Raw genomic sequence first — 23,088 nt, 5'->3', positions numbered from 1 at the left:
CACGTGGCCCGCAGGTGGGGCTTCTTCAAGAATCTAGCGGGGGAAAACATGTTCTGTAACAACAGAACAAAACAGACGAGGCCAAGGTTTGGGGCTTTTTCTAGCTATACTTGTAACTACAATTTATTTTGGGTGACACCTGAAATGAAGTTACTGCACACATACCTTGTCAGAGCACATCCAAACGCATCAGAACACGGTTAAACTAGAAAAAAGAAGTCTATCTGCCAGTTTCAATACATCAGGCAAAAAGAGAAGTAAAAGAGTCTCTGTACAATGTCTGCTTCAGAAAAGTGATGGCTATTAAAAAATCAAGGAGGGAAAACCTTAACATCTAATGAGAACGTCACAGCCAATTAAGACTCGGGGGTTTAGAGAAGTACAGAGAGGCCCAGCCACCCACAGGTGTGGACACGGGGGCCCGTTCCTCTTCGGAGCCACTCGCCTGCTGTCTGTCTCCGGCTGGACCCTGACCACAGCATCCGGCAGCATCACCAACCGCATCTTCGTTTCCACAAGTGACACAGCCCTCCGAAAAGGAACAAGCACAGGCAGGTTATTTAATGTAAAGTCACCTGAAAAGCTCTGAGCTCAGTAAAACGCTGGCCAAGTAACCAACTGCCCCGTTCATTCATGTCTGAGAATACCCGCTGACAGTCCGCTCCCGATGACCGGAAGGTAAGCGATGGCACCTGTTCGAACACCTTTGTGTGCGCTGTTTGGGGCTTCTGCTTCACGCGCTCTTCCCACAGACCCCCTGCTCTGCACGAATCCCACCTCTGGTGCGAACTTTACACACTGAGTTTTCACTCTTTCCAAGCATGCGTGTGTATTTACAATGCAACCCTTATACCTCTCCTCCCCCGCCAATCATACATCAAAGAAGATCTCTCTACTCCTAAATTGCCCCATAACATTCCAACTGGTAGAAGGAAAAAAAAAAAAAACACACTTGGCATCAAAAAGTCCTGCATTCAGGTCTGATCTGATGAACTGTGTGAACTTACACAGTTGTCCCTCAGTGTTGGCAGGGGGATCAGTTCCAGAACCCCAAGGACACCCAAATCTATGGATGCTCAAGTCCCTCATATAAAAAGACCTGGTACAGTCACCCTTCCGTAGCTGGGGGCCGTGCAGCCTTAGAGCCAATCAACCACAGGCTGACATCTGATCCGCGGTACGGAGGGCTGACCGCACAAAGTATTCAGTATCTGCGTGCCTTCCTTTGCCATGTGTCGGCGAGGCAGGGATAGTAACACCTACCACGGAAGCAGCTGTGAGGGTGAAACTTCAGTGGGATCGTGCAAAGCACAGTTGGCCCTCGGTGTCTGCAGGTTCCACCTCCACAGATTCAACCAACCACAGATCAAAAGTATCTGGGGAAGAACCATTCCAGAAAGTTCTAAAATGCAAAACTTGAGTTTGCCATGCACCAGCAACTACTGACATAGCGTGGACGCTGAAATGACAACTATTTAAACAGCATTTACACTGGAGATGATTTAAGGTGCACGGGCGGGGGTGCATAGGTAATATGCAAATACTAACTCCATTTCACGCAAGGGACTTGAGCATCCGTGATTCTGGCATCCGCGAGGCGTCCTGGAACTAACCCCCCGCAGAGGGACGACTGCACACTAAGCACCTAGAACACTACGTGGCACCAAGAACCTCGATCCATGACAGTGGTAAGCACTGTGCTTACTTGGACGTCTACTTCTTTAGGGACAGTCTGGCTCTGAATCCAAGAAGGCACGTTGGCCAGCTCCTCCCTTTGTCCCTGAGAAAACTGTGGCTGCCGCCACCTCATGCTCTCAAGCTTTGCGAGGGCTTCTTTCAGTACAATTTCTTTATCCCTGAAAACAAACAAACAAAGACCTTCCCAGTCTGAATAAGGCACAGGGTTCTTACCATATCTACTAAGAAAAGCACTTCTTTTGGGTTTGTAATACACTTTATGGCTCTTGCTGATATAGGACATACACATTAAACAAAACCAACTCATCTCTTTGTTAAGTTGGTAAAGCTACGCCTCCTTTTCCTGATGGGAAATATCTGCATAGAGTTTTAATGAGGCATATGGAAAAAACAGATTTCCTTTAATTCTTTTATTCTTTTAGAATGAGACAAAAAAAAAAAAAAAAAAAAGTCCAGACTCTGGAACATCTTGTCCCTGTGGGCCATCTTGGAAAGCACGGCCTGTCTTTGTTCCCTTGTTTCGTGACACGTGACGTATCTGTGTAGTTACTACCACCACAACCATTGTTTTAAGAAACACTTGACTTCAAATGAATGAATCTGAAAATACATTTCTCTAAGGATATGTATAAAGATATTAAAAAATCACTTTGTATTTAAAAGTACACTTAAGAAACCATAAGAACGCACATAAAAGTGGGTCTCCCCAGTGCCGTCTCACCCCTCAGGCACCCGATACGTCATGAGAACGCGCTCGGCCGTCTGCTCTGTCATCTTCCAGATGGACTCTTCCAGACTGCTGCCCATTTTGGGGGATTTCAGAAGAATGATCGCTGCTAGCAAAGTATATGGCCAAACCGGCCCTCGTTCTTCAGAGGCTTTGGCAACGAGCCGAGTCTCCTTCACCGCCCAGCCCAGCCGTCACCCCAGGTACCCACATCCCAGGTCCTTCACCTTCCCCAAATCTCCTTCTCAATCCCCCTGAGCTACCTGCCCCTCAAGGCCACACCTCGTGGCCACCCAGAACTGCTCCATCTCCAAGACCACCACCATCTCAGCTTCCCTTTCTTGTCTGCTTGTTCAGCTGCTCCAATGGCAAGTCAGGAACAGAGCCTCAGCAGTTCTGCTCGGAGCCTACTCTGCACCACCCGAGACTTCTTCTTCCCTCTAATTAATTGTTCAATTGTCAAAATGTCAACTCTGACAAAGCCACTTAGCAACTCCATTCTTATCTAAACCCAAGTAGCCAAAGTCAGAGAGAAAGGCAGATGTGACAGGGTCCATTGGTTCTACAGTAAATTCACCATCACCAAAGGATGTCTGTCTAACCATTTCTATTCAATACTGCGTTGGGGGTCCTAGCCAGTCCAACAAGGCAAGACAAATAAAGGAAGGAAGGAAGAAGTAAAACTATATTCACAGCCAACAAGACTGTCTATGTAGAAAGTCCTAGAGTCTATGAAAGAATTACTAAAACTAATAAATGAGCTTAGCAAGATTTCAGAATACAAGTTCAAATTACAAAATCTGATTGGCTTTCTGCATGCTAATAACACACCACTGGAAACTGAAATTTTAAAAGGCCGTTTACAACAGCATCAAAAATATGAAACCCTTAGTGATAAATTTAGCAAAGTAAGTATAAGATCTGTACACTGAAAGCGACAAAACATTGCTGAGAAAAATTAAGACCTTCATATACAGAGAAACATACCACATGCCTGCATCAGAAGACTTGTACTGTTAGGATAATAATTCTTCCCAACTTGGACTATAGATTCAACACGATGTCAATCAAAGTCCCAGCAGGCTTTTTTTTGCAGAAACTGAAACACTGATTCTACAATTTACTTATTTTTAAATCTTTTTTTTACTGAGCTAACACTGGTTTATAACATGTATAAGTTTCATGTGTACATTGTATTTCCACTTCTGTATACAATACAGCACTCTCACCACCAAAAATTTAGTTTCTGTTACCATACACTTGAGCTCCTTTATGCATTTAGCACCACTGCCCTTCCCTCTGGTAGCTGCTGCTCTATTCTCTGATTATCTTCAGAGTGGTTTTTTTTTCATGTTTTTGTCTCTTTGTTTTTTATGCTCCACATATGGATGAAATCATACACTATTTGTCTTTCTCCATCTGCCTTATTTCACCTAGGATAATACCGTCAAGGGCCATCCACCTTGTTGCAAATGACAAGATTTCGTCTTTTTCATGGCTGAGTATGTATTCCAATGCGCGCACGCAGACACGTATTTACTATGTACACATCCTCTGTATCCATCCACCTGCTGATGGGCACTTAGGTTGTTTCCGTATCTTGATCACTATAAATAATGTGTGATGAACAGAGGGATGTATGTGTCTTTCTGAATTAATGTTTTCATTTTCTTTGGATAAACACTCAGAAGTGAAGTAGCTGGACCATACAGCAGTTCTATTAATTTTTTGAGGAATCTCCACATTTTCCACAGTGGCAACACCAATTTACATTCCCACCAACAGCCTGTGAAGGTTTTCTTTTCTCCACATCCTTGTGAATATTTGCTGTTTCTTGACTTTTTGATACTAGCCATTCTAACAGGTATGAAGCGATAATCTCATGGTGGTTTTGATTTGCAGTTCCCATTAATTAGTGATGTTAAATATTTTTTCATGTGTTTGTTGGCCAACCATATACCTTCTTTGAAAAATGGTCTATTCAGCTCCTCTGCCCACTTTTTTAATCATCGGAGGTATGTTCCTTCTATCCTCATTTAATAGAGTTTTTACCATAAAAAGATGTTGAATCTTGTCAAACACTTTATCTGCATCTATTGAGATGATCATATGATCTTTCCCCTTCATTCTGTTAACATTGTTTCACATAGATTTGTGGATTGTTTCACACTGATTGATCTGTGGATGTTGAACCATCCTTGTATCAATGGAATAAACCCCACTTGATCATGATGTATGATCCTTTAAAGGTATTGTTATTATTTTTTGAGAAGTTTTGCACTTACGTTCATCAGAGATATTGGCCAGTAATTTTTTTTCTTTCTTTTTTTGTTAACCTTGTCTGATTTTGGCATCAGGGTAATGATGGCCTTGTAAAATGAGTTGGAAAGTGTTTTCCCCCATTCAGTTTTTTGAAAGAGTTTGAAAAGTATAGGTATTAAACCTTCTTCGAATGTTTGGTAGAATTCACCTGTGAAGCTGTGTGGTCCTGGACTTTCGTTCTGGGGAAGGTTTTGATTACTGCTTCATTCTCTCTACTAGTGACTGGTCTAATCAGATTTTCTATTTCTTCATGATTCAGTCTTAGTAGGCTGTGTGTGATTCTAAGAATCTGTCTACTTCTTCTGGGTTGTCCAGGTAGTTGGTATATGGCTGTTCATAATATTCTAATTCTTTGTATTTCTGTGGTATCATGTTATTTCCCCTATTTTGTTTCTGGTTTTATTTATCAGAGCTCTGTCTTCCTCTTACTCAATGAGTCTCGCTGAAGGTCTGTCAATTTTGTTCATCTTTTCTAAGAACCAGCTCTTAGTTTCATTGATGTTATCTACTGTCTTATTAGCCTCTATTTCCTTTACTCCCACTCTGATCTCTCTTACATCCTTCTTTCAACTGACTTTGGGCTTCATTTGTTCTTCCTTTCCTAGCTCCTTTAGGTGTAAAATTAGACTCACATTTTTCTTGTTTCTTGAGGCAGGCCTTGACTGCTACAATCGTTTCCCTTACTGTTTTTCTGCATCCCATAGATTCTGATGTCGTATTTTCATTTTCATTTGTCTTCAGGTATTTTTTAATTTTTCCTTTGATTTCTTCATTGACTCAGTATTTGTTCAGTAGCATGTTGTTCAGTCTCCACATATTTGTGAGTTTTCCAGCTTTCTTCCCATAGTTGATTTCTAGTTTCACATCACTGTGATCAGAAAACAATGCATGATATGGTTTCCATTTTCTTCAATGCACTGAGGCTTGTTTTGTGCCCCAACATATGATCTATCCCTGAGAAAGTTCTATATGAGCTTGAGAATATGTATTCTGCTGCATCTGGATAGACTGTTGTGTACAAATCTATAAATCCCTCTGGTCTAACATTTCATTTAAGGCCACTGTTTCCTTGCTGACTGTCTGGATGATCTATTCACTGATGTAAGTGAAGTTTTAAAGTCCCCTACTATCATTGTGTTGCCACAAATTTCTCTTTTTAGGTCTGTTAATAATTGCTTTATGTATTTTAGTTCTCCTATGCTAGGTGAATATATATTAATAACTATTATGTCTCCCTAATGTCTTGTCCCCCTTTATCATTATATAATGTCCATTTTTGTCTCTTGTTACCTTATTTGGCTTGAAGTCCATTTTGTCTGATAAAAGCATGGCTATACCACTCTTTCTGGTTACCATTTGCTTAGAGCATTGTCTTCAATCCTTTCTTTGAGTCTTATGTCTATTGAGCTGAGCTGAGTCTCCTGGAGGCAGCATGTAGTTGGGTCTTGTTTTGTAATCCAGCCAGCCACTCTGCGTCTTTTGCCAGTCAGCGAATTCATTTATACTTAGGGTGATCCTTGGCAAATGAGGACTTAATGCTGCCTTTTTGTCTTTTGTTTTCTGGTTGCTCTATTTCTCCACTGTTTCTTTTTCCTTGTGTTTCTGTCTGCCATTTTGGTTTGGTGGTTTTCTATGATGTTTTCTCAAGTTTCCTCTTTTTTTTTTTTTTTTTGTATTTCATGTCTCTGCTCTAGATTAAAGTTTGGTGGTTCCCATGAGTTTATATCAAGTATCTCATAGATAAAATCGTTCTTTTATGATGATAGCATCTTATCTTCACTTACCTATGCAAGTTCTGTTCTCTTCCTCTCCCCCCACCTTTTGTTTTGTCTCAAATTATCTCATTTTATGTTGTGAGTTTGCTACTGAATTGAAGTAGCTATTGTTATTCTACTGCTTTCCTTCCCTTCAATGTTTATGCTATAATAATGTGTTTACAAACCTATTCTGATTGAGTTGTGATTCTCTGATTCTGTCTGTCACAACCAATTCAAAGTTTTGTGTGCTTCTGCCTTTTTGTTTCTGGTAGAAGAGCTCCTTCCAACATTTCTTGTTAAGACAGGTCTAGTGTTGATGAACTCCCTCAGCTTTTGTTTGTCCAAGAAAGCCTTTATTTCTCCTTCATTTCTCAATGATAATTTTACTGGATAGAGTATTTCTGGCTGACAGTTTTTATCTTTGAGTATTTTGAGAATGTCATCCCACTCTTTCCTTGTCTGTAGAGTTCCTGTTGAGACATCTATGGATAGCATAATGAGGGTTTCTTTGTAGGTTACCATCCTTTTTCCCCTGGCTGTTGTTAAAATTCTTTGTCATTTACTCTTGACAGATTTAATACAGTGTGACTTGGAGAAGGCCTTTTTGCCTTAAGGTAATTAGGTGTTCTCTTAGTTTCATGAACTTGTGTATCCAAATCCTTCCCCATGTTTGAGAACTTCTTAGCTATTATTTCTTTATATTCTCTCATTACCTTTAATCTTTGCCACTTTAACTGCAATGTGCCTTGGCGTGGTCCTCTTTGGGTTGATCCTGTTTGGGACTCTCTGTTTTTCCTGGACTTGGATATGTTTCCTTTCCCAAGTTAGGGGTATTTTCAGCTATTATATCTTCAGATATGTTCTCTGCCCCTTTCTCTCTCCCTTCATTTTCTGGGACCCCTATAATGCAAACGTTAGTATGCTTGATATTGTCCCAGCTGTCTCAAACTGTCTTCACATCTTTTACTCCTTTTTCTGTTCTTCTCCGGTGATTTTTAGACTCCATCTTCCAGCTCACTGGCCCATTCCTCTGTATCACTGAGTCCACTGCTGACTCCTCGTGCATATCTCATTCCAGTTATTGTATGCCTCGTCTCTGTTTGGTTGAACTTTGTATTTTCTAACTCTTTTAAAAATATTTTAACCTCTATCCCTGTTCATCCAATATTCTCCCAAGTTCTTTGATCATCTTTATGATCACTACCTTGAACTCTTTCTTGGGTAGATTGCCTACCTCCACGTCACTCAGTTCTTCTGGGGTTTAATCTTGTTTCTTCATTGGGAACATCTTCCTCTATCCCCTAATTTTGCCCAACTTGCTGTTTTTATTTCTATGTACCTGGTAGGTTGGTGACATTTCCCAACCCTGGAGAAGTGGCTGCTGCGAGAGCACACTCCCTTCTGGTCACTAAGGCTGTATGCTCCAGGGGTGCCCCATGTGGGCTGTGGGGTCCTCCTGCTGCGGCAGACTGACCACGTGGGAGGTCTGATAGGCTTGGCAGGACCCCTAGTCTGGTTGGTTGTCAGGCCTGCCTTTTGTGGAGGCTGCAGGCTGCCGCTTGGCAGGGTGGATCACAAGGTGGCTGGCTGCAGAACCTGGGGGCCCGGGGTCAGGGCTGGCCCACTGGTGGGTGGATATTCTCCCATTTGTGGGTCACCCACTCGGGGGTGCGGGTGGTGGCTAAACTGTGGACTCTGCCCTCTCCTACTGGTCTCATGATTCCTTCTTTGTTGTCTCTGGTTGTAGAAGATCTTTTGTGGTCATTTCTGGCCTTTTTCACCGATAGATATTCTGTCTGTAAACAGCTATAATTCTGGTGTGCCTGTGAAAGGAGGTGAGTTCACACCATATATAAAAATTAACTAAAAGTGGATCACAGACTTAGCTAGAAAAGCTTAACCTCTAAAATTTCTAAGAGAAAATGGGAGACCATCTTAGCGACTTCTAGTTAGGCAAGTATTTCTTTAAAAAGTACAACCTATAAAAGAAAAAAATTGAGAAACTGAACTTCATCAAAATGTAAAAACATTTGCTCCTCAAAAAGTAGCCAAAAATAAAAAGATAAAATAAAAAGGTGAGACACACAGAGGCCAGAAATTTTTGCAAGACAAATATCTGATAACAGACTTGTATCCAGAATATACAGAGAACTCTTACAACTCAAGAAGAAAACTAACACCGCCACACCCCCCCCAAAAAACGGGCAACAGATGTGAACACACAGATGGCAAATAAGTACCTGAGAAGATAGTCAACACCATTCATCAATAGTCAAATGAAAAGTAAAACCACAATGAGGTATCACTACGTATCCACTGGAATAGCTAAAACTAAATGGTGGACAACACCGTGTTGGCCGGGGAGTGTTGCAAATCGGAGCTCTCATATGTTGCTGACAGGAAGGCAAACGGTACAGCCACTTTGGAAAACAGTTTGGCAATTCCTTACAAAGTTAGTCATATACCTACCACGTGACTTAGCAATTTCATTCCCAGTATTTACCCGAGAAGAATGAGAACATATGTTCACAGACTCCCACTCAAGTGTTCACAGCAGCATTATCCATAATATCCCCAAACTGGACACAACCAAATAACCATCAGCTGATGAATGGATAACGTAATTCCATTCAGCAATGAAAGGGAAAAAACTGTTGATACACACAATAAGGATGAATCTCACCACCACTATGCTAACTCAAAGGATCCTGACCCGAAGACTGCACGCTGGGTGATTAATTTCTATGAAATGACAGACAGAGCAGCAGTAAAGTGACAGCCAGCAGCTCAGCGCCTGCCGGGAGTGAGGACCAGGGCGAAGACTGACGGCAAAGGGTCACGGAAGAGCGCTTCTGGGTGACAGAAATGTTCTACATGGTGGCTGTGGTGGCGGTTATGCTGATGTATATGTTTGTCAGAATTCTTGTTTTTACACCTAAATTTGGTGAATTTATTGTATGCAAACATGCCCCAAGAGAGCTTACAAGAAGGAAGAAACACTTTACTTCCACACCAGTGCCCAAGCCAGACAGCCCACTGCGCCTGATCTCCTGACAACAGAGTTTGAAGGATCTGTCATTTCAAGCCACTAACTGCTGGCGCAGAACCAGTCCCAGGTGGAGACGCCCAGTGAGGTGACACTGTGGACAGTTCGCTGGCAGTAAAATGATTGTTCTTATTCCCACTGTTGCCTCCAACACACTGCGAGGAAGTCAGGACCCGAGACGAGACTTGAACATCTCAAGCATCATGTTACAAAATCACTGGCAGCTCTTCAAATTCACACATTAAACAGGGGAAAAATAAAAGCACGTATATAACTAAGAAGGAAAACATTTTCAAGTGAGAGGGGATGGCTCAAGCGGCAGAGGGCGTGCTTAGCATGCAGGGGTCCTGGGTTCAAGCCCCAGTACGTCCTCCGGAAATAGACTTAATTACCTTACCCACCTCGCCAAAAAAATAAAACAAATGAAATAAAAAACACTTTTCAGCCTTTCCCCAACAAGCAGTCAAAGCTCCTCTGTCCATAACATTGAAGACACTACTGCTTTTTGAGCACCCACTACATTCCAAGAATCAGAGGTACCTGCCCTATCATTACTTTTTGTCACTCAAAATACATGTATTGAATATTCCCAGCACTGTTCAAAACACTAGTAATATAATACTGAACAAAACAATGTCCCAGCTGCCCTGAGCTTACACTGCATGGGGAGGACTGTGTAAATACTGCGTAAATTAATCCGCAGAGAAAGCTACGAGGTATTAACCTTTTCATTCTTCAAATAAGGACACAAAGGCGAAGAAGGCATGTAACTCGTCCACACTAACCCACCTAACAGGGCACGGAGCCGGGCCTGGAAGCCAGGCCTGATTCCATGGCCCAGGCTTCGTATTAGGTTTCGAGCAAGTGTACTAACATCAAGCTTTCAAAACTGAGCATATTTTCTTGATCTGGGTCATCACACTTTGAACACTGGTTAAAAATGGGTATCATACTTTGAAGGGAAGACTGAAGAGAAACTGTGTAAATATTCACCCGTGTCTTGGATCCTGTACCTAAATATAGGAAAGTTTTATCCCAAAGTTTAACCTGACAAACAAATCTGAGAATGCCTTTTAAGGTAAAGACATGAAAAGTTAAAGGAAAGTGATCAAAAATTTTTCATTTCAAAAAATGACATGTGTAAGATGCAAATCTACACACCGCCTACTTCACTGATGAGTAATGACAGAGAGCGACTCCTACCCCGATGCATACACCTCTGCTGTCCTGCCACTGCACCCGAAAAAGTAAAACTGCCCGATTCAGGTCTTGTCAGTATGGCTTGTTCCTGACCAACTAGACCATGACCCCAGCTGTAAGCAAGAGAATGCATTTCACAGGCACGTTTCACATTTCAAGGCAGTGGGGAGACCCCCGTTCACGCTTTGGGAAAACGTCACAAAGTATCTAAGAACTCGGGACATAGCGGATTCTTTCACTCCAGCTTTTTAAGTGGAGTCAGGAGGATACGGTGCATGTTTCTGGAGAACAAAGTCTCAACTCAGCTGTAATGCAGATTGCCCACCGAGGCCATCAGTGCTGAGCCCCAGTGCAAAAACCGTAATTTTAACAAAAAGATGCCTATTTATTTTCCCACCCGTGTGTTGAAAGTCAGCATCACTTACATACTCGGCTTCTGGGCGGAGACCCCTTCTCATCTGCTCCGAGGAGTCACAGCACTGGGCACGTCTTCCGGCAGCAAGCTTAGCAGCAGCGGAGAGCTGCTCCTTGAGTTAATGAACGGGTGGTCCTCACTCTGCGTCTCCCCTTCGCCTCTCCTTCCCTGTGGTTGGTGACTGAAGACGGTGGTTCCAGGGTGGGAGTCATCGCTGATCCTGGGGGTGCTATTTCAGGAGAGTCTGTGGCTCCCCAGAACGGACATGGGGAGAATGATGGTGACAAGAGAGGACAGATGATGGGGTCATGCAGGAAAATGTTCACCAAAGTGTCTCTGTAAGCAGAGGGAGGGCTGGGAAAGACCGCAAGCCAGTGGACGCAGGCGGCTCAGGCGGACCCTGCAGAGCGGTGACTGAGGTGGCACCTTCCCTCCCCAGAGGGGGCACCGTCGGGCGGGGAGGGGCTGGAATGAGACGCGGGGCCTGGCCGGGAGCGACAGGCCAGAGGCGGGCGGCGAGGAGGAGAGCGAGGGCACCAGGGCCGTGCACTCTGGACCACCCCCCCCCGCCCCCGCCGCAGGCGGGGACAGGAGTGGCCCTTGGAGCTCGTGCTCTCCCACGACTCGAGCAGCTTCTTCCGCTTGTTTCCCCTCCTCCTGCAGCCAGCTGGCCTGGGGGCTCAGAGGGAGAGCCTCCTGACAGTTACGGAGCAAAACCCAGGAAAGAAGAGAAAGACGCCATTTATCGGTAATTATGATAGAAAACACCGAAGTCCTCCTGCACAGCGTGGGGAACCATGTCAGATACCTTACGCCAGCCCATACGGAAAGAGAGTCTGAAAAGGAGCATATGTGTGTATGGCTGAGTCACTGCGCTGTGCACCAGGAGCCAACACAGCCTGTAAACTGACTGGACTTCAGTCAAAAACAAGTAGACTACAAGGCAACAGACGTCCGCCAGTAAGCAAGTGGCTACTGCAGGGCTGACAAAAAGCAGCTCAACAAAGACGGGTAAGATCCTGGGTAAAAGCTGTTGCTATTAAATGCATTTATATCAGCATCTCTCAATTAGTTCCTCAGAAAATCAGCTTCTCAGATCCAGGGATCTTAGAAGGAGCCCAGATAGCAAATTATCGATACAAATTTATTTCAGCATCTCTCAATCACTTTCTTACAAGCAAAACTCCTCTAGTCTTCACTCCTCGTTGCCCAGTACTTACATATGATCTATAAATTTGAGGACTATGTTGATAAACGGAATATATTTGTGACAGTGTAACTACCGTGAACAGATGAATACTGAGCTTTGTGTCTGCTTTCCTGCTGAAGACAGGAGCGGTGACAGAATCTTGTTCCGGAATTTGTCAGCGTCACTCCGTTCTTCCTTCTGTGTGGGCTGACAGCACAGCACTGTGAGTCCTGCCTGTGCATATAAACTCTTCCGAGGGCGGCGGAGCTGGGTGTGGGCTTAGGGTCCAGGGCTCACAGGCTCGGGTGGCATCCTCTGCTGGAGTCAGTTCTGCGGGAGTGGAAGACGACAGACTTCACTTTAACTCCCACCAGCGATTTTGCATTTATTCATTTTCACTAATTTAACTGCCTTTCAATAAACTTTTACAATAATTATAGTAGCTGAACCATAAAAATTTCAATATATTTCAATAGTTAATTTATTAAATTTCAGTAAATTTTTACAATCATTACAATAGCTTCATCAGCCTAGCATATACATTTTTAATTTTTCTGCCTTTCTTCACACCCTTCATACACTTGGATATACATTTTACAGAGTTGTAATACTCAATGCGTATACTTATCTATTTATATCTTGATTTTACTGTAAATATTTTTCTATCTCTATCAGAATTGTTCAAAAAAATTTTATCTTTGAATTAATTTTTTTAAAATATATAATCTATACAGGTGGTTCAAAAAGCAACATGTATCAGAGAAAGACATTTAGTAGATTCTCCCCACCCCTGTCCACTATATGCCATTTATTCTCCCCACAGAAAACCACTCCTTTCATTTTCTTATGTATCTGTCTACTTTCTTTTTGCATCTACAAATAAGCATGAATGTAGATTCTTATTCTTCATCTCCACTTTTACCCAAAAGGCATATAATCTTGTATTCTAGCCTGTAATGTTTTTCCCATTTAATAATATCCCTCTCATCAGTACATCACACAGGATTCCATTTCATGGACATACCACAGTTTATTACATACAGTAAGCGTGTGTAGATGGACGCTGAGCTGCTTCTAAAACGTTACTTCTCCCAGGTACATGAGACTTTCCGGAGGACGCTGAGGGGTCCGTCCACTCCCTCTCCCCTGCTGTGGGGATGGAGCTGGCGTCGATGGGCTCGGCCCCACTCCACTCCCGGAAGTGGGCTGTGATTAAGTCAACACAAAGGACGGAGGGCTTCGGATTTTTTCATCTCTCCAGAGAAGCGACTTTTAGCTTTAATTTTCTCTATTGTCTGTTTCCTATTTTGTTGACGCCTGCTTTTCTCTCTGTTATTTCCCTCCTTCTGCCTGGGCTTACTTTGCTTTTTCTGGCTAGCTTCTTAAAGCAGGACTGTAGATGCCCATTTGAGGCTTTTTAATATTAGCATTTCAAGTTATTAATCGTTTCATAAACATCTCACTTTTATTGATTTCTAACTGAATGAACTCTAGCCAGAGTGTGGTTTGTACAACATCAATCATTTCAAACGTGAGACTTACCCAGCGGCCCAACCTGTCTCACGCCTCAGTGACCGCGCCACGCGCACCTGGAAGGGACGTGCACAATGAAGCTGTCGTGTGCTGTGCTCTCTAAGTATCAACCGGGTCAAGGCGGCTCACAGCCTTGGTCAGATCACCTACTTCTTGACTCATTTTTTGCCTAGATGTTTTATCATCTGCAGAGAGAGGGTGTTAAATTCTTCAACTCTGATTACATTAAGACTTTTCTTTGACTCTGTCAATTTTGCTTCGTACCTTTGAAGCTCTGTTATGAGTGAACACACACTGATGGCTGTTACATTGTCCCGATGACCTGACTGTTTCGTCTCAATGAAACATCTCTGGCGGGGCTCTGGGTTGAGGTCTGTTATCCGTACAGGCACTCAGCCTTCCTACATTCGTTGTTTGGGTTGTGCATTTTTCCCCATCCAATTCTTCTCAACCCATTTGAGAACTTATATTTAAATTGCACGTTGTAGAGAGCATACAGTTGGGTCTTGATTTATTCTTATCTGTTCTGACAACTTCTGCCTCCTAATTGGGATGTTTAGTCCATTTTATGTAATTACTGATTTAGTTGGATTTAGAGCTATTACTTTATCAGTCTGATAGGCCCCCTGCTTTCTTGTTGTTGTCGCTCTATTCCTCCTTTCCTGCCCTTCTTTTGGATTATTTGAGTATTTTTTAAAATTACATTTTAACTTTTCTCTTGGCTTTTTAGCTAATCTTTGTATCTCACGCTCCATCTTAATCAGACCCTGTTATCGATTCAAAAATATCAGTGATGGCAGTGGTTTCTGGAGACTCACGTCAGTGTCTGATTCCCTGCTCCACCGCTCGCTCCCCGTGTCACTCTGGGCAAGCTGTTACATAATCTGTTTGTCCCTTAACTGTTCCATTTATGAAATGGAAGAAATAACTTGTAGGAAAATGCATTTGTGGTCATGGTCCTCAGGCCCAACTCACTACTAGAATCAGGCTGTAAACAGCAGGAACACGGACTTTCCAAAGGCCGATGCAGGTCAAGAGCGTCTGGGCTCCGACTCTGCTTCCTCTCCTTCGGAGAGAGATGTGGACCTGCCGCCGCTCAGCTGCTTTGAGAGCAGGAGAAATGGCTATCAGTAAATGTTCCTTATACCTTAAACGAAAGCACACAGATTTTAAGTATAAATCCTTTCAAAAAAGCAGTATAAGATCACAGTATACAAAGTATAGTGGCATAGTCAAAAAAAAATAATAAAAGACCTTTCCATATTGGGTGAGACCCAACTTTGCATGGATGGTGTCGGTGACAGCTACAAGCACACACAGGTATCCCAAGTATTAAAAACAGGTAAAAACTAAAAAAAGCAACTGCTCCTATCCTGAGGGACGAGCTGAATCCCAACAACTCTATCTTTGGCTAATTAGAAGTATAATCTAATTTCACAGCAGTTGTGTCTCTGGATTTTCGTACCACCCCAGAGTCCACCAGTCAACAGAACACTCTCCACCTCAAAGGTGGTTCTGAGGATGAAATGAATTAATTTGTATGAAGAATTTAACAGCAGTGGAACATAGTAACAGCCCAACACATATTCACCTATACACCTCTGAAGACTAGCGAAGCTAAATTAGACACAATCTGAAAATCTGACTGAGCACATTTGTCACCATTTCTTCACTTATCAAATCCTTGTGAATAACGCAGAAGTCAAAGGGATGGGAGAGAGTGAAAAAGGAATAAAAAGAAGACATCAGAATAATTCACTAAATCATTATGTGAAAGGAAGAGTTTCAGATTCATTGTTATCAGACCAGCACAAAAATGTGTACTTACATATGATCCACCTCGTCACAACCACAGTCCAAGTTTGAAACCTTCTTTCAAGGTCAGCAACAAAGTGACCCAAGGTGGTCCCATCAATGACTGCATTAATGCCGGCTAACACTGATCGAGGGTTCACACGGATCACTACCAGGTACCAGGTACCGTTCTAGGTGCCGTGTGTGTGTCAAAAGAGTTGACTGGCAAATGACACGACCAAGAAATACAGTCCAAAACATGTAATCAACATACATATGATATTTCCAAAAATACTTTGACTGAATTAAAGAAAGAAAAAAGTATTTATAATTTAGAAGTCATTACTAAGTAAACGGCATTAATGGCTCGTTTTCTCACAGCGGCACATTTAACACTGAGAATATTTTAAAGCAGAGGGTAACGGGGTACCTGACTCTGGCGGTGGGACGTGAATGATGGAGCCCTGGCTCAGTGTCCAGGCTCAGGGCCGCCGTGCTCGGGGTCTGGGGGCTTCAGCGTCTGCAGACCGTCCGTTAGCTGACATTCCTGACGTAGGTACAGCTGGGGACATAAGAGTAACTGACAGTGAAGAGAAAACTTACCGACAGGAAACTCCTATTAAAAAGCCAAACGGCTTACGGGCATTTATAACTGACGAGTTAAAACCTACCGGCCGTAAAGAGGCATTGTGAAACTAGGATTATTTGTGATCACAAGAAAGTAATTAAAGGCAAAAAGTCAAAGAGATGACAGAGGGCGGCTCTGTGCTAATGCTTCTGATCTAGCTGTGAAAGGCGTCCTGTTGCCTGGCAGGGCTCGGCCGTCACCTGCTTTGTGGCTCTGGCTGCCTTCTTCGGAGGACGAGGAAGTTGTATCTGAACGGGATACACACTTCCTTTTCAAAGCTGGAAAGCTGCAGCTCTTCAGCTACCTGCGGCAACACAGTTTGGTCCCGTTTTCCCACCTGCCCCCCAACCGTGCCAGCCCCACCTTTCTGCTTTTCTCACGCCACGGCTCTTCGGGATGCTTCACTTTCTCCCTGGGGGATGTCTTCCCTGACCCTCCCAGCCTTCATCACGGGGCTGTTACATGTCCCTCACTATGGTCTTGAACTGATCTTCAAATCTTAATGTTTACGAGCACAGGTCTCGTCAACTACACCATAACTCCTTCAAAGAAAGGATGCACATTTTAACTTTTACATCCCCCAGAATTGTTCAGTTTATTATGAATTGTATATAGTAGATGCCGACTTTTTTATAGTGAAAAATCAAGACAACAGCTATTTTAAAATGATATAAAGGCTCCATGGTGACCAGTGTATGCTTTTGGAAAAGCTAACATGTTATCAAAACCCGTGTCTCATACCTGAGAATGCTATCAGTACAGTTTATCTGCTGACAGGCTGGGCTGGGCTGATCTTTTCTCAAATCCCCACAAGACTCAGTGTATATACTATTATTTTTCAGTGTCTGGAAGGAAGAGAAAGCCTTCTGCTCATCTGAAAGAGAATGAAAGGACGTGTAATTTAAAATATCATACACTTGAGAGCATGTATTTATTCAGCAGAATTAAATCATGGCACTTCAGGATATATACATTCAGTATTAGGTAGCTATTAAAAATGAGCTCAGATCTAAATGCACTGATACATTTGAAAGAGAAAGATCACATAGAGCAATCACATGAATAATTACATTTGTATTTTTCTAAAAACGGACTGGAACAAATGTTTCAGGCAAAGATTATCAAGGAATAAAACCATCCGATGAAAGGTTGATGGGGAATGTTACACTGACACTACCTGTACAACTGGTGGCTTCTGGCATCACTAAAAGGGGGACCAGAACACTGCTTCTTACGTGTTGTGATGGGAAGTGCACAGCACTGCTCGTGTTGAACTGGTGTCCAAGAGAAGTTTCTATGACAACAGAATTGTTCTTTCTCTGTGCTGCCAACAAGGTACCCACTAACACCACACAGACTAACTAAGCACTTGAAGTGTGAATAGAAGTGATTTTCAAATATCAAACCAGCCTTGCATTCCTATGATAAATAGTACTTGGCTGTGATATACTTGTCCTTCTTATACATGGCTGGATTCAATTTGCTAGTATACAATTGAGGATTTGGCAAACTTGTTTCTTTAAAATGTATGCTTATCTTGTTTCAGTATTAGGGTAATAATAAGCTCATAAAATGAGTTTGAAAGTTTCCTTTCCTCTTCAATTTTCTGCAAAAAGATTACGTAGAACTGGTATTATTACTTCTTAAATGTTTGAAAGAATTCTCTAGTGAAACCCTCTGAGCCTGGAGTTTTCTTTTTGGCAGGTTTTTAACTTCAAATTCAGTTTTTATGATAAATATAAGTCCATTCTAGTTACCTATTTTTTCTTCATTGAGTTCTGATAGTTTTTTTCTTTCAAGTGATTGCTTTATTTCTTCCAAGTTGTCAAACTTATGGTCACAGAGTTGTTTGTAGTCCCTTTAACATCTGTTGGGGTCTATCTTCCATTCCCAATACTGGCAATTTTTGTTCCCTTTTTGTTCAGTATAGCTAAAGGTTTGTTAATTTTATTAGCTCTTGATTTCATTAAGTTTTCTCTATTTTCTTCCTTTTTCAAATTCCACTGATATCTGATCTTTATTATTTCTTTCCTTCTGCTTACTTTGGATTTTATTTTCTCTTATTTCTCTAGATTCTTAAGGGGGAAGAGTAGATGACTAATTTGAGACTTTTTTTTTCTTTTTCCTATATAAATGCTGAATGCTCTACATTTCCCTTTAAGCACTGCTTTATCTGCATCCCACAAATTTTATGTTGTCTTTTCAGTTCATTTGATTCAAAATGTTTTTATTTTCTTTGAGAGTTCCTCTTTGATCTGTGGGTTATTTACAGGTGTGTTATTTAAGTTCCAAACGTCTGAGGACTTTCCAGATCCCTTTCTGTTGTTGATTTCTAGTTTAACCCATTAGGTTAGAGAATATACTTTGTATGATTTCCATCCTTTAAAAATTTTAAGGTTGTATTATGGCCCAGAACATGGTCTATCTTGATGGATGTTCCATGTGCCCTTGAAAAAAAAAAACACACATACTATGTTGTTGTTGGTTGGAATGTTCCATGAATGTTAATGATGATAGCTTTGTTTAGGTCTTCTCTATCTTTACTTTTTTTCTGTCCACTTGTTTTATCAATTATAGAAAGAGGTGTGCTGCAGTCTCCAGCTATCCCTGTGGATTTGTTTATTTCTCGTTGAAGTTTTTATCAGTTTTTGCTTCATATATGTTGAAGCTCCGATGTCAGATGCATAAATATTTAGGATTGTTACATGTTCTCAGAGAATCAAGCCTCTGTTCTTTATGCAATATATCTCTGAAATGCTGATAATGTCCTTGTTCTAAAGTCTACTGTGTCTGATCTTAATATTTCCAGCTTTCTTTTGATTCCTGTTAGCATGGCATATCTTTTCCAACCTTTTACTTTTAACCTATGTTTTCATTTTCAAAGTGGGTTTTTATAGATAATACATAGCTACATCTTGTTTTTTCATCCAGTTGGACAACTTGAGTCTTTTAACTGGTATACTGGGATCATTCACATTTAATGTGACTGATATCGTTGGATTAAAATGTACCTTGCTAGCTGTTTTCCATTTGTTCCATCTGGGTTTTTTTGTTTGTTTCTTTTTTTCCTCCTTTTCTGCCTCATTTTGGGTTAAGTGTTTTAAATTACAGCTTATTGCCTCTACTGACATTATTCATATTTCTTTAAAAACTTTCTCTAGTAATTATCCTAAAGTTTACAATATATCTTTTTTTTTACAATACACATATTTATGGAATTAGTTTCTATATCCAAATAAAATACTAGTTCAAGAACCATGTAAGGAATTTACAACAGTATTTTCCCAATACCTCACTCCCATCCTTTGCAGTATTTTTACATATGTTATAAACGCAGAATACTATTTTTGCTTTAGACAGTTATCTTTTAGAGTAATAAAAATAAGCAAAAAAAATTATTTTATCTTCATATATCCCATTTCCAGTGTTCCTCATTTCTTCGTATAGATACAAGTTTTACATCTGGCATCATACTCCTTCTACCTTTACAAATTCCTTTAGGATTCTGATAGAACACAACTGCTGGCAATAAATTCCTATAGTTTTTGTTAAAATCTTTTCATCTCCTTTATTTCTGAAAGGTATTTCCCCCTACGTGTATAATTCTGCATTGACAGTTTTTTTTATTTGAAGACTTTACTGTCTTCTAATGTTCATGGTTTCTGAAGAAACGTCTCTTGTAATTCTTATTCTTATCTTTGTCTCTCTGTTTGTAATCTGTCTTTTTTACCTCTGGCTTTCTTCAAGATATTCTCTCTGGTTTTATTTTAGTTTGAATACGATATGCCCAAGTGTGTGGTGTTTTTATTTTGTGATTTTTTTTTTCCCTTTCATCCTTAAGTATTTCTGGATTACCTACTGAGTCAGGCATTGTGCTCGACCCTGAGAATGAAGTTGGAGACAGAGCAGACATTCTCTTTGCCACTGTGACACTCACAGTGTATGGGAGAACGGAAAACACAAAGGCCCGGTGACCATGATTGTTATTATTACTATTACTTTGATCATCAGACATGTTAACCTGCAGGGCAGCGGCCCAGGCTCAGGGCTTCGTGCTCACACAGGCAGAAGAAGGCTGCACCTGCGAGAGGACAGGGCTGCCCTGCCGACTCACCCCCAGGCTGTCCAGTGAGGGTCTCTGTCACATGCCTGTCTGGAGATTTGGTCCTTGACTCGATGTAGAGCTGCTGACTGAGATTCTTGATTTTGTTTACACTGGCACAGACCTGCTGCAAAGTCAACTTAGGGAAAAGAATGATAAAACATGTTTCAAAAATTGTGAGAGTGTAAATTACAAGATACCCAAACAACATATGTGACTTCCGGTTCCCTGAAGACACAAGGACTGACAGCACAGCACTGACTCGGGCTCCCGCTGCCCCGCGGCACCCGGGCACGGACGGTGCTTCACGTCTACCTGTTCACAGCATGCTAATCTCCAGAAAGAACACAATTAGCCCAAATGTCCCCTTCTAGAGGTGATATTCTCTTTTTCTAGACATTTCCCCAAACTAACACGATGAGTGACCGGACCGGGTCTTCAAGTCAAGACAAGATACTGAGAAGCCACACGTGTTGGAGGATGGAACCAGCACCGACACACACGGAACACAGCAGGTGCACAGAAGCCCGCCCGCTTGCCGGGGACCTCTGCCCTTCCTCCAGGCCTCATGGAAGAGGCCGCGCTGACCGGCGCTCCTGGGACCCGCTGCTCCCCAGGCTCCCGCAGCCACTGGAAGCATCCACGCGGACCGGCTGCGGGACAGAGGGGCCACTTTAGTCACAGGCGGTGTGGCAGCTGGAGGAGAGGCCCAGCGTCACCGACCTCAGAGCCCACCTAGAATCACCACCAAAGGAAGACAGAAAGGTCTGAACTCCCAACGCAGGCGTGCGAAGGCTGTTCCTTTAACCCTGCTGCTGACGTGAAAGGCATTCCTCTCTCGTTTCAGTAATTCTCAAGGGCACAGCCTGCTTTTCTAGTCTAGGTGGGTATTTCTAGAACAGCACATTTTTAAAAAAGCCACTGTACATAAATTTAACAAAACATGAAAATAAACTCTACCTCTTCATGCCGAGTTTAGAACAGACAGAACAAATTAAATATATTCCCTACTTTCCCCCGAGAACGCGACAGGTATTTTTTGAACCCTAGAGATTTTATGAAAGACATTTTGAAAACTACTGGCCAACACTTTTCCCTGTGGCACCATCAGTAAATACTTAACAAGTTTACTGACTGAATCTCTTGGAGAAATCATTTTGGCATTTGTTTTCGACAGGTGGTTTTTCCTGCTTCTGCCTTATAATAACCAGACATGCTGAGACCTGCCACCCCGTTCCCGTTTTTAAAATTGGAATTATCTTAAAACTACCGAAGCCAAAACACTTGTATTTGGAATGCAAGGAGGATTCTCTCATTTAGAAATAGCTTCTCTGTCCTCCTTGGTTAACTTTATTTCTAGGTATTGTTTTTGGTGCAATGGAAATGTTTATGCCAGTTACAAAATTCTGATTTTTGAAGTGAAAAAAAAAAAGTGAATGAAGGGCTGTAAATGGCAAAATAGGTTTCTTTCTTATGAGTTTTATTCCATTACATATATACGCTGCATCTGCTTCATCCATTCATCCACTGATGTGCCTTTAGGATGCTTCCATATCTTGGCAATTATAAATAATTTTGCTGCTAATAGTGGGGTGTATACATTTTTTTGAATTCTTATTTTGTGTTTGGCTTTATTCCTTTGATAACTATGTAAGTTTAAAAAGCTAAAGCTCTAAATGTTCTTAGAAACAATGAACAGTACATATATGTAAATTAAAAAAAATAAGTGTAGTATATCGTGTATATGTATTTACATGCAATATATTGTTTATGTACAGTCAAACTGTAACAATTCTACCTAATAAAACTGAAAAATGAAAAAAAAAAAAAGTAACTTCTCTGTCTTACTGCTTCCTGTGACTCAGTTTGTTGTCTTAACATGGGTTCTTACAAAAATTTTCTTTGTATTTAACACAGAAAAAAGAACACAGGATTAATGAAACTTAATTTAAAATAAAGAGAAGAAGACAAAAATTCCTGGAGTGCAGAAGGTAAAGATTTCTCTCTCCTCACAGTTTAGTTTTGTGAAGTGACTTTACTAGGACTGAATGTTAAAACACAATTATGGGCATTTTGTGTTTGTTTTTAAAAACCTCTCACTTTACCTGCAAGAGAAGCTTCTGAATTTGTTCTTGCAATTCTGTTACGTCTTTGTCATTACGGTTCATCTTTTTTATTCTGGTGGCAAACACATCCTCCTTCAGTGGGTTCCTACAAAATGCCACGTGGAAGACTGAGTCAAGCAATTTAAAATCCATTTACAATGAAGTTCAAAGTGCTTTTTAATAGAATATTCAAACAATAAACCTATGTTTTCACGAAGCAACTCATCAACTCCAGATACAAAAAAAAACTAAGTGCAAATGCTCTTCAGGGAGGCCGAGGGGGTCTGAAGAAACAGATGTCAGCGGGCGACTTTGGTTTCTGTGTGGCTCTAATCTTCTCCAGTTGTCTCAGCACTAGATTTGGATAAACTTAAAATCAGTGACACGGGACCTCCTTAGCTGCTAAAATAGCCTCAACAACCACTGGTCCCAGAATTTCACGTTAGCTGAGGAGCTACTGTTAGCGAGAAATTTTAAGACCTTAAGTTTGCCAAACAACACTTAATGCTTAATGTACCTGATCACTCGAGAGAGTGAACTTCATAAACATGATGCTGCGACCCACCCCAGAG

The 23,088-nt window shown here is 41.6% G+C and overlaps 1 protein-coding gene across 1 annotated transcript in view; it reads right to left on the bottom strand.

The window, feature by feature from the left end:
* PER3 (period circadian regulator 3) overlaps window positions 1-23,088 on the bottom strand; it is a 39,675-nt gene that overhangs the window by 2,367 nt on the left and 14,220 nt on the right. The window contains 18 exon segments of the mRNA XM_032494792.1: window positions 446-529; window positions 1,706-1,856; window positions 2,420-2,491; window positions 2,493-2,567; window positions 11,180-11,228; window positions 11,231-11,317; window positions 11,320-11,508; window positions 11,511-11,660; window positions 11,662-11,832; window positions 12,449-12,504; window positions 12,506-12,556; window positions 12,558-12,707; window positions 13,461-13,560; window positions 16,510-16,613; window positions 17,051-17,183; window positions 20,424-20,722; window positions 21,000-21,064; window positions 22,517-22,622. Coding sequence (XP_032350683.1) covers window positions 446-529; window positions 1,706-1,856; window positions 2,420-2,491; window positions 2,493-2,567; window positions 11,180-11,228; window positions 11,231-11,317; window positions 11,320-11,508; window positions 11,511-11,660; window positions 11,662-11,832; window positions 12,449-12,504; window positions 12,506-12,556; window positions 12,558-12,707; window positions 13,461-13,560; window positions 16,510-16,613; window positions 17,051-17,183; window positions 20,424-20,722; window positions 21,000-21,064; window positions 22,517-22,622 — 2,092 coding nt within the window.

The sequence above is a fragment of the Camelus ferus genome, chromosome 13, assembly GCF_009834535.1.
Source record: "Camelus ferus isolate YT-003-E chromosome 13, BCGSAC_Cfer_1.0, whole genome shotgun sequence".
Classification (NCBI taxonomy): domain Eukaryota; kingdom Metazoa; phylum Chordata; class Mammalia; order Artiodactyla; family Camelidae; genus Camelus; species Camelus ferus.
This window is presented reverse-complemented; position numbering and strand designations above follow the sequence as displayed.